The 15209-nt window shown below is 49.5% G+C and overlaps 2 protein-coding genes across 2 annotated transcripts; both read right to left on the bottom strand.

Annotated features, from left to right (window-relative positions):
• Positions 1-2494: 2494 nt before the first annotated feature.
• LOC148590234 (T-cell activation Rho GTPase-activating protein-like) lies at positions 2495-5920 on the bottom strand. Its single transcript, XM_088539288.1, has 8 exons — positions 5780-5920; positions 5400-5466; positions 5052-5224; positions 4766-4927; positions 4364-4473; positions 3741-3936; positions 3363-3480; positions 2495-2988 (listed from the first exon to the last, which is right to left on the bottom strand). Exons 1-8 carry the CDS (start codon positions 5918-5920, stop codon positions 2495-2497), a joined length of 1461 nt encoding a protein of 486 aa, XP_088395414.1.
• A 5382-nt stretch (positions 5921-11302) lies between these two features.
• On the bottom strand, positions 11303-14238 carry LOC148590233 (uncharacterized). Its single transcript, XM_088539287.1, has 7 exons — positions 14202-14238; positions 13854-14023; positions 13568-13729; positions 13166-13275; positions 12543-12738; positions 12165-12282; positions 11303-11790 (listed from the first exon to the last, which is right to left on the bottom strand). The coding sequence occupies exons 4-7, from the start codon at positions 13216-13218 to the stop codon at positions 11303-11305; spliced, it is 855 nt and encodes a 284-aa protein (XP_088395413.1). The 5' UTR covers positions 13219-13275; positions 13568-13729; positions 13854-14023; positions 14202-14238.
• Between the last annotated feature and the right edge of the window lie 971 nt (positions 14239-15209).

Here is a 15209-nt window from a genome sequence, read left to right as displayed (position 1 = left end):
TCTTCTCTTTCTTCTCTTCTTTCTTTTCTTTTCTTTTCTTTTCTTTTCTTTTCTTTTCTTTTCTTTTCTTTCTCTTTTCTTTTCTTCTCTTTTCTTTTCTTTCTTTTCTTTTCTTTTCTTTTCTTTTCTTTTCTTTTCTTTCTTTTCTTTTCTTTTCTCTTTTCTTTTCTTCTCTTTTCTTCTCTTTCTTCTCTTTCTCTTTCTTTTCTTTTCTTTTCTTTTCTTTTCTTTTCTTTTCTTTTCTTTTCTTTTCTTTCTCTTTTCTTTTCTTTTCTTTTCTCTTTCTTTTCTTTTTCTTTTCTTTTCTTTTCTTTTCTTTTCTTCTTTCTTTTCTTTTCTTTTCTTTCTTTTCTTTTCTTTTCTTTTCTTTTCTTTTCTTTTCTTTTCTTTTCTCTTTTCTTTTCTTCTCTTTTCTTTTCTTTTCTTTTCTTTTCTTCTCTTTTCTTTTCTTTTCTTTCTCTTTTCTTTCTTTTCTTTTCTTTTCTTTTCTTTTCTTCTCTTTTCTTTCTTTTCTTCTCCTTTTCTTTTCTTTTCTTTTCTTTTCTTTTCTTTTCTTTTCTTTTCTTTTCTTTTCTTTTCTTTTCTTTTCTTTGCTTTGCTTTGCTTTGCTTTGCTTTTCTTCTCTTTTCTTTTATCTTGTTTTATTTTATTTTTTCTTTTCTGTTTTCATTTCTTCTCTTTTCTTTCTCTTCTCTTCTCTTCTCTTCTCTTCTCTTCTCTTCTCTTCTCTTCTCTTCTCTTCTCTCTTTCTTTTCCTCTTTGCTTTTCATTTCTTTGGTTTTCTTTACTTTTCTTTGCTTTTCTTTGCTTTTTTTTGCTTCTCCTTTTTTCTTCCCTTCTCTTTTCCTTTTTTCCTTTCCTTTTTTCTTTTTTCCTTTCCTCTTTTCTTTGCTCTTCTCACCTTGTCTCGTCTTTTCTTGTCTTCTCTTTCCTTTCCTTGTCCTTTTTGTTGTTTTTCCTTTTCATTCCCAGATGCTTCTTTTTGCCTTTTTTCCTACTATTTTGTTTCCTGTTGCCTTCCTCATTTCCCTTCTTTATTTTCTCTTTTTCACTTTCCTTTTGCCTGCCATTTTTCTTTCCTCTTTTTTTTCCATCCATTTTGATTTCCATTATTGTTTCCTTTTTTCCTGATTGCTATCCTCTTGTTTCCTTGCTTGCTTGCTTGTGTTCCCTTGGGTTGTTTTCCCTTGGTTTTGTTTCCTTTTTTTTTCTTTCACTTATACCTCCATTTTTTACTTTCTTCTTCCCTTTCCACATTTCCTCTTTTTTTCTTGCTTTTCCCTCTTCTTTCCTTTTCCTTATTTTCCACTTCTTTTGCATTTTCTAAACATTCATCTCTCCTTTTTCCTTTCCTCATGGCTTTCCTCCCTTGATTTTCTTTGGGATTCCTTGGCTTTCTTTCAGTTGCTTTGCTTTCCAGTTTCTCCTGACACTGGACTTCTCTCTCATCCATTTCTCTTTTTTTTTTTTTTTTTTCCCCTTTTATTCTTCCCTCTCCTCTTTCTTCTTTTTCACTACTCATTTTCCTATCTCTTTTCTTTTTGGTTTCTTCTCCTTTGCTCTTCATTCCTGCTTTTTGTTTCCTTGTGGATTCCAATGAGGCCCACCCTGAGACGCTTGCAACAGCAAAACACAGTGGTTATTTCTCTTGAAGTTTTGATGTCTTCAGGCCTCCTAGAAGCTTTCTTTTTCTTTTCAGTCAACATCAGTGACTCTCACAGAGGAGCATCAATTGCACTTAGGAAGTCACCTGATGAAGAAAGAGTGAGCTCTGACTGCATGGCTGCATGCAAAGAGAGAATCAAAGTGCATGGGCAAGATAGGCTTGGTGCTGGTGTTTTGTTCAGCCTGCCGCTTCTGTTCCCACAGTAGCTGAGAGGAAACAGTGTCGGCTCAACTGCAGGCATGACTTCAAACCAAGCGGGACTGTTGCAGAGCATGCAGCCCATGTTGCTTCCATTGAGGTGTGAGCTCCTCAGCACAGGAGCACCAAGCCTGTGCTTAAGCAGAGCTGTTTTCTTTGCCTTGAGGCTTAAGCTCTCTGCAAGCACATGCTACCCACAGGAACCTCTTTCTTTTCTTTCCTCTTCCCTCTTCTTTGCTCTTAATTCCTGCTTTTTTCTGTCCTTTTTGACTCTACTGAGTCCAGAATGTTTCTACGTTGAGTTCTTTCCACCGTCAAACCACAATGTTTCCTTTCTGTGGTGACAGTTACAGTTTTGATGTATTTTTGCCTCCTGGAAGCAGTCCTGAAGCTGCTCCTCCTTCCCTTCCTCCTCCTCCTCCTCCTCCTCCTCCTCCTCCTTCCCCTCCTCTTCCTCCTTCTCCTCCTCCTCCTCCTCCTCCCCCTCTTCCTCCTCCTCCTCCTCCTCATCTTCCTCCTCCTTTTTTTACTGCAGCCTGCCCATTTGTGTAAACTATTTGCCCTTTGCTTCCCTGGGCTCTGATGACTCCTGGCCCAGGTGTGGCATGCAAGAGCATGGCTGGTGGCTGCTCAGATTGTTTTGGTGGCCCACCAGCAGCGAGAGGGCATGGCGGCCTGGTGCAGGAATACCATGGAGGAGCACCGGCAAATTGGCAAGGCGCTGTCCAGGGAGCGCCTGGAGGATTCTTGGGGTGGAGCTCCATGGTAGAACTGTGCAGGCAGCAGGGCAGGCTGTTCCTCCGGGGCCTTCTCCAAGCACAGCTCTTGCTGCCCAACAGCAATGTTGTCAGCACTGGTGCCCCGATTCTGTTGCCTTGTGCTGCCTTCCAGGCACTCCTGGATGCACAAGGCTGGAACTGAGAGGCTCCTCTCCATGATGGTGTGATGGATTTCCCTAGGAGGCAGCAGCGGAGGGGCAGAGGCGCATGCTGCAATAGCCCTGCTCCTGCTGGGGCTTCTCCTAGGGGGCTCTTGCTGCCTCTCGCAGGTCTCAGGTCCACGTGCAGCTGCAAGCTCCGGGTTGCTGCTGACCGCAGCATCTTCCAGAGCTGCCCCGGGGGGTCCTGTGGGCAGAAAGAGCCTGTTAGCAACTTCTACATGGCTCTCTGCAGGAAAAAGGGGTCTTTGCTGGTGGGACCACACAGCCCTGGTAGATGGCAAGATGCAACCTTAGCTCTTTGGGAGGTGAGGAGCATTTCAGGAGACGCAAGAGCCTGGCCCAGGGCAAAGATCCTGCTCAGGCAGAGCGCAGTACTAGGCCAGAGTGAGCAATGCTGCAAAAAGCTGAGCTCTACCAGGCTTTAACATCAGGGCTCCCCCAGCTGCACAAGCAGGGTCCCCCACCCTTGTGTGGAGGCAGCATGGTCCTTCTCAACTTCTGGCAAATGCTGCCAGACTAAAGCCCTGCCGGGAGCCAGTGAACCCTCTGAACACAAACCTGCGGAGCTGCCGGTGTCCTCGCAGGGCTCCTCAGCAGAGGAGCTGCCAGGGAAGGCCACGTCCTCCCCGAATATCGCTGCGTGGTTCTCGATGAGGACCTCCACTAGCACGGCCACCTGCACGCACAAACCATGGGCGTCAGGCAAAGGGCTGCAAAGGCATCAGCGATGTTTGCTGCTCCCCACTGCTGTTTCTGTTCCCAGAGCTGTAGCTCTGCGGCTGCAGTCAGAGCTCTGCCTGTCAGGTTGCAGGTTGCCAAGCGCAGGGGCACCCCCACGCTCCCAGGGGCTGCTGCTGCTTTTGCTGTGGCTGTGGGTTGTGTGGACCTGGCTCAGAGGGGCCCAACGCGAGAAGCTCCCTGGCAACTTCCACACACCTTGTTGTTCATCGCAATCTGCAGCTGCAGGGGCAACGTGCTGTCCAGGCCTGGACCCAGCATGCTGGGCCCGATGCAGATGGCCAGGTTTCTAGAGGTCATCTTGTTGGACGCTGCGCTCTGACTGATGTTGTGGAGCGTGGCAAGCAAGGTGCGGAGCAAGAGGCGGTTTGCCTGGGGCAGTTCTTGAGCCACCCTGTGTGAACACAAACACAAGGCACCCTGACTTCAGGAGGCACTGGCCGCAGCTTCTTGCTGTGAGCAAGAAGTCTCAAGTAAACTGCCACAAATGATGGTGCCTCCTCCACAGAGTATAAGGCCACTGCTTTCTGTCACTGCTTTACACAGGTCCTATGGGAAACGCACCAAGGGCAGCTGAGCAGCTGCTTAAGTGCAAGTTCTGGAAGGGCAAGATGTTGACCAAAAGGCAGGTGTCTCAGCACAGTGCTTGTTTTTCAGGACATGGACAGTGTGAGGAAAGGAGACTTTGCCAGGAAATGCGGTGGCAGGTTTTGCAAATGCCCAACAGAACAATGGGTCTTTGCGGGAGTCTGCCCATTTCCAGAGAAGGCCCTGAGCTCTCTCAGGCACTCCAGAACATTAGCACTGCCTACAGCACTTACTCTTTGAGCTCTGCAATCTGCTGCTCCTTGCCTGCCATCTCCAGAGCGAGCATCCACCTGTCGTAGAGGGCCGACGACAGGAGAGTAGATGGGATGTTGCGCAGGAAATCCTGCAAGGCCAAGATATGGAGATGAGGCTTTGGAGGCACCCAAAGAGGGAGCATGCGTAGCACTTGGGCTCCCCAGGAGGCGGCTTGCTTTGAGCTCCCTGCTCTCCAACTGCACAAGCAGTGGGCTGTGCGAATTCCTGCCCCTTCGGCACAGACTTGGCTGAGTGCAAAGAGAGTCCTCGTGCCTATCAGACTCCATTCCACCCCAAAATTGCCGTCTCCCTCCCAGAGGGGGCAGCTGGGGACAAGCAGGAGGTGGAGAAGGACTGAGCTGCAGGGCAGAAGAGGTCACCTTTAAGAGAGCAGCCAGGAGGTTCACTGGCTTGCTCTCTAGGTCCACATGGATTCCTGCGTTGAGGGCCTGCCTTAACTCCCGCCGATCTTTCTCGTTTGCAGCGATGCGGAAGATGCCCTCTGTGGCAGGTCCCTCCCTGTTCAGGATGACTAGGAGATCCTGCCGGGAAAAGCAAACAGAGGGATTCCTGGGGTGTAGAAAGACCGCTAGTGATGGGAGCTTCAGGCCTGGCTGCAGAGAAGTGCGTGTGGAGGCCAGATCCACACTGGTCTGTTTGACATACCTGAACTGGCTGGGGAAGGCTCCCCTCTTCCCCACAGAGCCGTTCCAGAGGCTGCCCAAAGAGCATGCTCTGGAGGACAGGCTCTGGCTGCTCCAGGCCGTTCCCGCCGGCAGAGCTGCGTCTGCGGGAAAACGGCCACCGGAACCTCCTCCTCCGGGGAGGCCCGCGAGCTGCTGGTGAGAGGAAAGCAGGAGTGAGCTTCCAAAGCAGGGGCAGAGCTGTGTGCGAGCAGCGCCCAGCGCTGCTGCCTGCGGAGCAGAGCAGAGCAGCGCGGGGCTCTGCACGGGGCTCCGTGGGGAGCGCTAAGGGAGAGGGCAGCTGCTCCGCTGCTCTTCCCAGCCCACTCACCGGGCACATGGCAGAGTCCGTCCTCAGGAGCTGCGGGGACCACAGCAGCTCCTTGTGCAGAACCAGCCTGCAAGAAACGGGCTCCGTTCACAGGGCCGCCCGCAGCAGTGAAGGCTGCAGGAGCCCCACAGAGCCAGCCCTGCCGCCCACAGCCCCCGGGCGCTTTGCGGGGCTGGAGGGTGCTGCGAAGGAGCAGCCCCGCACAAGGTGCCCAAACCTGGCCCAGGGCAGCCACTGGCTCTGCCTCTGGCTGGGGCAGCTTCTCCCAGGCTGCCCCACTGGGCAGCAGCCGCTGTCTCCAGCCCTTCAGCCCCTACCACCTCCCCTGGGAAACACAGATATCTCCTGGCAGCATCCACAAGGTGCTGGCAGCTGCTCACCTCTGCCAAAAGGGAGGATTTTCTGCCCACAAGCTCGACGTTGGTGCCATGCACCATGGAGCCAGAGGCCCCAGATGAGGCCTGCAAGCTGGGAGCGGGGTCGGGAGAGCCCCGCGTGCCGCAGCAGATGAGCTGCCCCATGGTGCTGCAAACGGCCAGATGACCACGCCGAGCAGCACCAGGAGCAGAGCAGGCCTCAGAAAACACCGGGACCACTGTCCCCCGTGCGTAAGAGTGCCAATCAGCTGGGAGCTCACGTCTCCCTGCTTTCTCACGCCGGCACAGCAACGCACGGGGCACGGGTGGGCGCTGGTGACAGAGGCCACCTCTGTGCCACTGATGCACATTGTGACATGGTGGCCGCTCTGTGATGTGCTAGGGAGCAGGACACAGGGGCGGTGGGGGCACAGGGCAGCCTGCCTGCATGGCTGCAATGGCCCTGCAGGTCCTGGCACAGCTAGACCAGCTTTGGAGTTGTCCAGGAGGAGGACCTGTTCTCGGTACAAAACCAGGGCCCAAACAGTGCCCCAGAATCCCAACTTTCACACTTCTTCTGCACTCAGTCAACCTAGAGGTCAATGTCCTCTTTAGGTGTCTCAACGTAGCATGAACATGTGAAAGGGAAAGTAAAAGAACTACCATCTGAACTTGTAGAAGACCCCCAGATCGTTCTCATTTGGCATTCCAGAACATCTGTGCATACGCATCAATGGAACTACCTCCCACAACAGGGCAGATGTCTTAGCTGGGTTGAGAGTTGGTTGATGAGTAGTGAGAAAAATAGAAAGACGTACTTTTAAATAGTGAAAGAATTGTTTGCCTGGAATAAAACCATTAACTACCTATGCCTTTTGACTCAAGATGATTGTGACTTCAGTTTTCCAGGAAGAAATTTTGGGCTGACAATGATCTGGACCCACTTTCTAATCCTGGGCTCTTTGGCAGGTTCATTGTTTGTCATCCTGTTAGGGACTGCACAACCCAGGTGCTCTATCTCAAAGTTCAGGATTTGGGCACTTAACCTGGTTTCCTAGTTTTCAGATTACATTTCCTTGCACATGTTCTTCAAATGCTTTTTCGGTAAGCAACTGGGTGCTCTAAAAACCGGAAAATTACAGGTATGAGAAGGGATGGCTCTTCCTTTCTGCTCTTCCTTCTCATTTATCATGACTGTAGTGATTGCTCAGTAGTAAGGACAGTGAAAAAGGAAGAAGCATCCCCCTCCAAAGAGGGTTGCACAGTGCTTTCCTTTGCACTAAAATAAAGGGCTGCATGATTGAGAGGTCTTTCGTCTCTGCAAAAAGTGAAGTAGGATTTCATAGAATCACAGGATGGCTGAGGTTGGAAAGGGACCTCTAGAGATAATCTAGATGATCCCCCTGCTCAGGCAGGGACACCTAGAGCACCTGGCACAGGGTCACATCCAGATGGGTTTTTTAAGATCTCCCAAGGAGACTCCACAACCTCTCTGGGCAGCCTGTTCCAGGGCTTTTTCTCCGTTACAGTAAAGAAGTTCTTGCTCGTATGGAGATGGGACTTCCTGTGTTTTTGTCCTGTCACTGGCCACCACCAAGAAGAGTTTAGTCCCATCTTCTTTGCAGTTTCCCCTCGACTTTATACAAAAGCAGTGTAACACTTTGTAGATCTCCATATTAGCTACCATTAGCTTGTTGCTTTTGCATTTCCATACCACTGCTGTCACAGTGATGTAAAGATACAATGAAATCACAGTGAGGACCCCATTCCATCAAATCAGTGCTTTATATCCTGAGGTTGAGAGACTGTTATTCAGCACCCCATGATCTCTGGAGAAAACACGGAAGCATTTCTTGGTGCTGGTGATGTTTGTCTCAAGCCGTTGAACAAAGCCGGGTTTGATCTTGCCATGATGATCAAGCCATCATTGTCAGCTCCATCCGATGGAGCACTCTTTGGGATTATACTCAGTCACACATGAAGGAAGCAGCTGCAAAGTTGCAGATAACCAAGGCAAGGCAAGGAGCAATTTGCCAAAACAATTCATTACTGCACATCTCTACTCCCTCTCCACTTCTCTGAGGTCTCCAGAAAGGGAAGGAGAAAAGATCGTAGGCCTCGTGAATTATTCAAGTAAAGTAGGTCCAATCTATAGATCACTCATTGACTGTACATGCACACTTGCAGTTTTTTTGAAACATTGCTTTAGGCTCCAATCATCAAATAGCTTGAGTGTGTCTCTAAGGGGTTGCTAATAGCAGGTTAAGCAACACTGTGAAGTGATCCGTTGCAACAGAATCTTGCTACCAAATGTAAAATTAAGAAGTTCCTTTGTGTGCAAAGGCTATCCTAAAAGCCATAAAAAAAAAGATAAGCACCTGCTTGTTTCTGATGGTAACCTTGTTAATTAATCATATTCATGATTTTTATTAAAGGAAATTCTTCTGCTCATCAAAGGTTCCTGTGAACTCAGCTTGATGTGATGTGGAAACTCAGTTTAAAAGGAATCTACCTTTAAATAGCTATATCATTTTACTAAGAGCTCATAAAAAGTAAAAAGGTCCCACTCCAGAAACTTTCCAGAAAAAGAAACTTCTTTCCTTTTCTTCTCTTTTCCTTTCTTCTCTTCTCTTCTCTTCTCTTCTCTTCTCTTCTCTTCTCTTCTCTTCTCTTCTCTTCTCTTCTCTTCTCTTCTCTTCTCTTCTTTCTTTTCTTTTCTTTTCTTTTCTTTTCTTTTCTTTTCTTTTCTTTTCTTTTCTTTTCTTTTCTTTTCTTTTCTTTTCTTTTCTTTTCTTTTCTTTTCTTTTTTCTTTTCTTTTCTTCTCTTTTCTTTTCTTTTCTCTTTTCTTTTCTTTTCTTTTCTTTTCTTTTCTTTTCTTTTCTTTTCTTTTCTTTTCTTTTCTTTTCTTCTCTTTTCTTTTCTTTTCTTTTCTTTTCTTTTCTTTTCTTTTCTTTTCTTTACTTTTCTTTTCTTTTCTCTTTTCTTTTCTTCTCTTTTCTTTTCTTTTCTTTTCTTTTCTTCTCTTTTCTTTTCTTCTCTTTTCTTTTCTTCTCTTTTCTTTTATCTTGTTTTATTTTATTTTTTCTTTTCTGTTTTCATTTCTTTTCTCTTCTCTTCTCTTCTCTTCTCTTCTTTTCTTTTCTTTTCTTTTCTTTTCTTTTCTTTTCTTTTCTTTTCTTCTCTTCTCTTCTCTTTTCTTTTCTTTTCTTTTCTTTTCTTTTCTTTTCTTTTCTTTTCTTTTCTTTTCTTTTCTCTTCTTTACTTCTCTTTTCTTTTCTTTTCTTCTCCTTTTTCTTTACTTTCTTTTCTTTTCTCTTCTCTTCGCTTTTTAATTTCTTTTCTTTTCTCTTTTCACTCTTTTCTTTTCACTTTTCTCTCTTTTCTTTTCTTTTCTTTTTTTTCTTTTCTTTTCTTTTCTTTTCTTTTCTTTTCTTTTCTTTTCTTTTCTTTTCTTTTCTTTTCTTTTCTTTTCTTTTCTTTTCTTTTCTTTTCTTTTCTTTTCTTTTTTTTTCTTTTCTTTTCTTCTCTTTTTTACTTTACTTTCTTTTCTTTTCTCTTCTCTTCTCTTTTCTATTTTCTTTTCTTCTCTTCTCTTCTCTTCTCTTCTCTTCTCTTTTCTACTTTCTTTCCTTTTCTCTTTTCTCTCTTTGCTTTTCTTTGCTTTTCTTTGCTTTTCTTTGCTTTTTTTCGCTTTTCTCTTTACTTTGCTTTTATCTTTTCTTCTCTTTTCTCTTCTTCTCTTTTCTTTTCTTCTCTTTTCTTCTCTTTTCATCTCTTTTCCTCTCTTTTCCTCTCTTCTCTTCTCTTCTCTTCTCTTCTCTTCTCTTCTCTTCTCTTCTCTTCTCTTCTCTTCTCTTCTCTTCTCTTTTCCTCTTTTCTTTGTTTTTCATTTCTTTGGTTTTCTTTACTTTTCTTTCCTTTTCTTTGCTTTTTTTTTGCTTCTCCTTTTTTCTTCCCTTCTCTTTTCTTTTTTCCTTTCCTTTTTTCTTTTTTCCTTTCCTCTTTTCTTTGCTCTTCTCACCTTGTCTCGTCTTTTCTTGTCTTCTCTTTCCTTTCCTTGTCCTTTTTGTTGTTTTTCCTTTTCATTCCCAGATGCTTCTTTTTGCCTTTTTTCTTACTATTTTGTTTCCTGTTGCCTTCCTCATTTCCTTCTTTATTTTCTCTTTTTCACTTTCCTTTTGCCTTGCCATTTTTCTTTCCTCTTTTTTTTCCATCCATTTTGATTTCCATTATTGTTTCCTTTTTTCCTGATTGCTATCCTCTTGTTTCCTTGCTTGCTTGCTTGTGTTCCCTTGGGTTGTTCTCCCTTGGTTTTGTTTCCTTTTTTTTTCTTTCACTTATACCTCCATTTTTTACTTTCTTCTTCCCTTTCCACATTTCCTTTTTTTTTCTTGCTTTTCCCTCTTCTTTCCTTTTCCTTATTTTCCACTTCTTTTGCATTTTCTAAACATTCATCTCTCCTTTTTCCTTTCCTCATGGCTTTCCTCCCTTGATTTTCTTTGGGATTCCTTGGCTTTCTTTCAGTTGCTTTGCTTTCCAGTTTCTCCTGACACTGGACTTCTCTCTCATCCATTTCTCTTTTTTTTTTTCCCCCTTTTATTCTTCCCTCTCCTCTTTCTTCTTTTTCACTACTCATTTTCCTATCTCTTTCTTTTTGGTTTCTTCTCCTTTGCTCTTCATTCCTGCTTTTTGTTCCTTGTGGATTCCAATGAGGCCCACCCTGAGACGCTTGCAACAGCAAAACACAGTGGTTATTTCTCTTGAAGTTTTGATGTCTTCAGGCCTCCTAGAAGCTTTCTTTTTCTTTTCAGTCAACATCAGTGACTCTCACAGAGGAGCATCAATTGCACTTAGGAAGTCACCTGATGAAGAAAGAGTGAGCTCTGACTGCATGGCTGCATGCAAAGAGAGAATCAAAGTGCATGGGCAAGATAGGCTTGGTGCTGGTGTTTTGTTCAGCCTGCCGCTTCTGTTCCCACAGTAGCTGAGAGGAAACAGTGTCGGCTCAACTGCAGGCATGACTTCAAACCAAGCGGACTGTTGCAGAGCATGCAGCCCATGTTGCTTCCATTGAGGTGTGAGCTCCTCAGCACAGGAGCACTAAGCCTGTGCTAAGCAGAGCTGTTTTCTTTGCCTTGAGGCTTAAGCTCTCTGCAAGCACTGCTACCCACAGGAACCTCTTTCTTTTCTTTCCTCTTCCCTCTTCTTTGCTCTTAATTCCTGCTTTTTGACTCTACTGAGTCCAGAATGTTTCTACGTGAGTTCTTTCCACCGTCAAACCACAATGAGTTTTGATGTATTTTTGCCTCCTGGAAGCAGTCCTGAAGCTGCTCCTCCTTCCCTTCCTCCTCCTCCTCCTCCTCCTCCTTCCTCCTCCTTCCCCTCCTCTTCCTCCTCCTCCTCCTCCCCCTCTTCCTCCTCCTCCTCCTCCTCCTCCTTTTTTTACTGCAGCCTGCCCATTTGTGTAAACTATTTGCCCTTTGCTTCCCTGGGCTCTGATGACTCCTGGCCCAGGTGTGGCATGCAAGAGCATGGCTGGTGGCTGCTCAGATTGTTTTGGTGGCCCACCAGCAGCGAGAGGGCACGGCGGCCGGGTGCAGGAATACCATGGAGGAGCACCGGCAAATTGGCAAGGCGCTGTCCAGGGAGCGCCTGGAGGATTCTTGGGGTGGAGCTCCACGGTAGAACTGTGCAGGCAGCAGGGCAGGCTGTTCCTCCGGGGCCTTCTCCAAGCACAGCTCTTGCTGCCCAACAGCAATGTTGTCAGCACTGGTGCCCCGATTCTGTTGCCTTGTGCTGCCTTCCAGGCACTCCTGGATGCACAAGGCTGGAACTGAGAGGCTCCTCTCCATGATGGTGATTTCCCTAGGAGGCAGCAGCGGAGGGGCAGAGGCGCATGCTGCAATAGCCCTGCTCCTGCTGGGGCTTCTCCTAGGGGGCTCTTGCTGCCTCTCGCAGGTCTCAGGTCCACGTGCAGCTGCAGGCTCCGGGTTGCTGCTGACCGCAGCATCTTCCAGAGCCGCCCCGGGGGGTCCTGTGGGCAGAAAGAGCCTGTTAGCAACTTCTACATGGCTCTCTGCAGGAAAAAGGGGTCTTTGCTGGTGGGACCACACAGCCCTGGTAGATGGCAAGATGCAACCTTAGCTCTTTGGGAGGTGAGGAGCATTTCAGGAGACGCAAGAGCCTGGCCCAGGGCAAAGATCCTGCTCAGGCAGAGTGCAGTACTAGGCCAGAGTGAGCAATGCTGCAAAAAGCTGAGCTCTACCAGGCTTTAACATCAGGGCTCCCCCAGCTGCACAAGCAGGGTCCCCCACCCTTGTGTGGAGGCAGCATGGTCCTTCTCAACTTCTGGCAAATGCTGCCAGACTAAAGCCCTGCCGGGAGCCAGTGAACCCTCTGAACACAAACCTGCGGAGCTGCCGGTGTCCTCGCAGGGCTCCTCAGCAGAGGAGCTGCCAGGGAAGGCCACATCCTCCCCGAATATCGCTGCGTGGTTCTCGATGAGGACCTCCACTAGCACGGCCACCTGCACACACAAACCATGGGCGTCAGGCAAAGGGCTGCAAAGGCATCAGCGATGTTTGCTGCTCCCCACTGCTGTTTCTGTTCCCAGAGCTGTAGCTCTGCGGCTGCAGTCAGAGCTCTGCCTGTCAGGTTGCAGGTTGCCAAGCGCAGGGGCACCCCCACGCTCCCAGGGGCTGCTGCTGCTTTTGCTGTGGCTGTGGGTTGTGTGGACCTGGCTCAGAGGGGCCCAACGCGAGAAGCTCCCTGGCAACTTCCACACACCTTGTTGTTCATCGCGATCTGCAGCTGCAGGGGCAACGTGCTGTCCAGGCCTGGACCCAGCATGCTGGGCCCGATGCAGATGGCCAGGTTTCTGGAGGTCATCTTGTTGGACGCTGCGCTCTGACTGATGTTGTGGAGCGTGGCAAGCAAGGTGCGGAGCAAGAGGCGGTTTGCCTGGGGCAGTTCTTGAGCCACCCTGTGTGAACACAAACACAAGGCACCCTGACTTCAGGAGGCACTGGCCGCAGCTTCTTGCTGTGAGCAAGAAGTCTCAAGTAAACTGCCACAAATGATGGTGCCTCCTCCACAGAGTATAAGGCCACTGCTTTCTGTCACTGCTTTACACAGGTCCTATGGGAAACGCACCAAGGGCAGCTGAGCAGCTGCTTAAGTGCAAGTTCTGGAAGGGCAAGATGCTGACCAAAAGGCAGGTGTCTCAGCACAGTGCTTGTTTTTCAGGACATGGACAGTGTGAGGAAAGGAGACTTTGCCAGGAAATGCGGTGGCAGGTTTTGCAAATGCCCAACAGAACAATGGGTCTTTGCGGGAGTCTGCCCATTTCCAGAGAAGGCCCTGAGCTCTCTCAGGCACTCCAGAACATTAGCACTGCCTACAGCACTTACTCTTTGAGCTCTGCAATCTGCTGCTCCTTGCCTGCCATCTCCAGAGCGAGCATCCACCTGTCCTAGAGGGCCGACGACAGGAGAGTAGATGGGATGTTGCGCAGGAAATCCTGCAAGGCCAAGATATGGAGATGAGGCTTTGGAGGCACCCAAAGAGGGAGCATACGTGGCACTTGGGCTCCCCAGGAGGCGGCTTGCTTTGAGCTCCCTGCTCTCCAACTGCACAAGCAGTGGGCTGTGCGAATCCCTGCTCCTTCGGCACAGACTTGGCTGAGTGCAAAGAGAGTCCTCGTGCCTATCAGACTCCATTCCACCCCAAAATTGCCGTCTCCCTCCCAGAGGGGGCAGCTGGGGACAAGCAGGAGGTGGAGAAGGACTGAGCTGCAGGGCAGAAGAGGTCACCTTTAAGAGAGCAGCCAGGAGGTTCACTGGCTTGCTCTCTAGGTCCACATGGATTCCTGCGTTGAGGGCCTGCCTTAGCTCCCGCCGATCTTTCTCGCTTGCAGCGATGCGGAAGATGCCCTCTGTGGCAGGTCCCTCCCTGTTCAGGATGACTAGGAGATCCTGCCGGGAAAAGCAAACAGAGGGATTCCTGGGGTGTAGAAAGACCGCTAGTGATGGGAGCTTCAGGCCTGGCTGCAGAGAAGTGCGTGTGGAGGCCAGATCCACACTGGCCTGTTTGACATACCTGAACTGGCTGGGGAAGGCTCCCCTCTTCCCCACAGAGCCGTTCCAGAGGCTGCCCAAAGAGCATGCTCTGGAGGACAGGCTCTGGCTGCTCCGGGCCGTTCCCGCTGGCAGAGCTTCGTCTGCGGGAAAACGGCCACCGGAACCTCCTCCTCCGGGGAGGCCCGCGAGCTGCTGGCGAGAGGAAAGCAGGAGTGAGCTTCCAAAGCAGGGGCAGAGCTGTGTGCGAGCAGCGCAGAGCGCTGCCGCCTGCGGAGCAGAGCAGAGCAGCGCGGGGCTCTGCGCGGGGCTCCGTGGGGAGCGCTAAGGGAGAGGGCAGCTGCTCCGCTGCTCTTCCCAGCCCACTCACCGGGCACATGGCAGAGTCCGTCCTCAGGAGCTGCGGGGACCACAGCAGCTCCTTGTGCAGAACCAGCCTGCAAGAAACGGGCTCCGTTCACAGGGCCGCCCGCAGCAGTGAAGGCTGCAGGAGCCCCGCAGAGCCAGCCCTGCCGCCCACAGCCCCCGGGCGCTTTGCGGGGCTGGAGGGTGCTGCGAAGGAGCAGCCCCGCACAAGGTGCCCAAACCTGGCCCAGGGCAGCCACTGGCTCTGCCTCTGGCTGGGGCAGCTTCTCCCAGGCTGCCCCACTGGGCAGCAGCCGCTGTCTCCAGCCCTTCAGCCCCTACCACCTCCCCTGGGAAACACAGATATCTCCTGGCAGCATCCACAAGGTGCTGGCAGCTGCTCACCTCTGCCAAAAGGGAGGATTTTCTGCCCACAAGCTCGACGTTGGTGCCATGCACCATGGAGCCAGAGGCCCCAGATGAGGCCTGCAAGCTGGGAGCGGGGTCGGGAGAGCCCCGCGTGCCGCAGCAGATGAGCTGCCCCATGGTGCTGCAAACGGCCAGATGACCACGCCGAGCAGCACCAGGAGCAGAGCAGGCCTCAGAAAACACCGGGACCACTGTCCCCCGTGCGTAAGAGTGCCAATTAGCTGGGAGCTCACGTCTCCCTGCTTTCTCACGCCGGCACAGCAACGCACTGGGGCACGGGTGGGCGCTGGTGACAGAGGCCACCTCTGTGCCACTGATGCACATTGTGACATGGTGGCCGCTCTGTGATGTGCTAGGGAGCAGGACACAGGGGCGGTGGGGGCACAGGGCAGCCTGCCTGCATGGCTGCAATGGCCCTGCAGGTCCTGGCACAGCTAGACCAGCTTTGGAGTTGTCCAGGAGGAGGACCTGTTCTCGGTACAAAACCAGGGCCCAAACAGTGCCCCAGAATCCCAACTTTCACACTTCTTCTGCACTCAGTCAACCTAGAGGTCAATGTCCTCTTTAGGTGTCTCAACGTAGCATGAACATGTGAAAGGGAAAG

This window comes from Tinamus guttatus, unplaced genomic scaffold (assembly GCF_059628265.1).
Source record: "Tinamus guttatus ecotype Peru unplaced genomic scaffold, ASM5962826v1 Tinamus_guttatus_pri_ptg001565l, whole genome shotgun sequence".
NCBI lineage: Eukaryota > Metazoa > Chordata > Aves > Tinamiformes > Tinamidae > Tinamus > Tinamus guttatus.
The sequence above is the reverse complement of the archived record's forward strand: the minus strand, read 5'-3'. Positions and strand labels throughout refer to the sequence as shown.

Coding starts and splice junctions, on each gene's coding strand:
- LOC148590233 (XM_088539287.1), bottom strand. CDS start 13,218: ATGCTCGCTCTGGAGATGGCAGGCAAGGAGCAGCAGATTGCAGAGCTC. Junction 12,283..12,542: donor AGATCGCGATGAACAACAAG/GTGTGTGGAAGT, acceptor TTGTGTGTGCAG/GTGGCCGTGCTAGTGGAGGT. Junction 11,791..12,164: donor GGACACCGGCAGCTCCGCAG/GTTTGTGTTCAG, acceptor TTCTGCCCACAG/GACCCCCCGGGGCGGCTCTG.
- LOC148590234 (XM_088539288.1), bottom strand. CDS start 5,920: ATGGGGCAGCTCATCTGCTGCGGCACGCGGGGCTCTCCCGACCCCGCT. Junction 5,225..5,399: donor CGGACTCTGCCATGTGCCCG/GTGAGTGGGCTG, acceptor TCCTCTCACCAG/CAGCTCGCGGGCCTCCCCGG. Junction 3,481..3,740: donor AGATTGCGATGAACAACAAG/GTGTGTGGAAGT, acceptor TTGTGCGTGCAG/GTGGCCGTGCTAGTGGAGGT.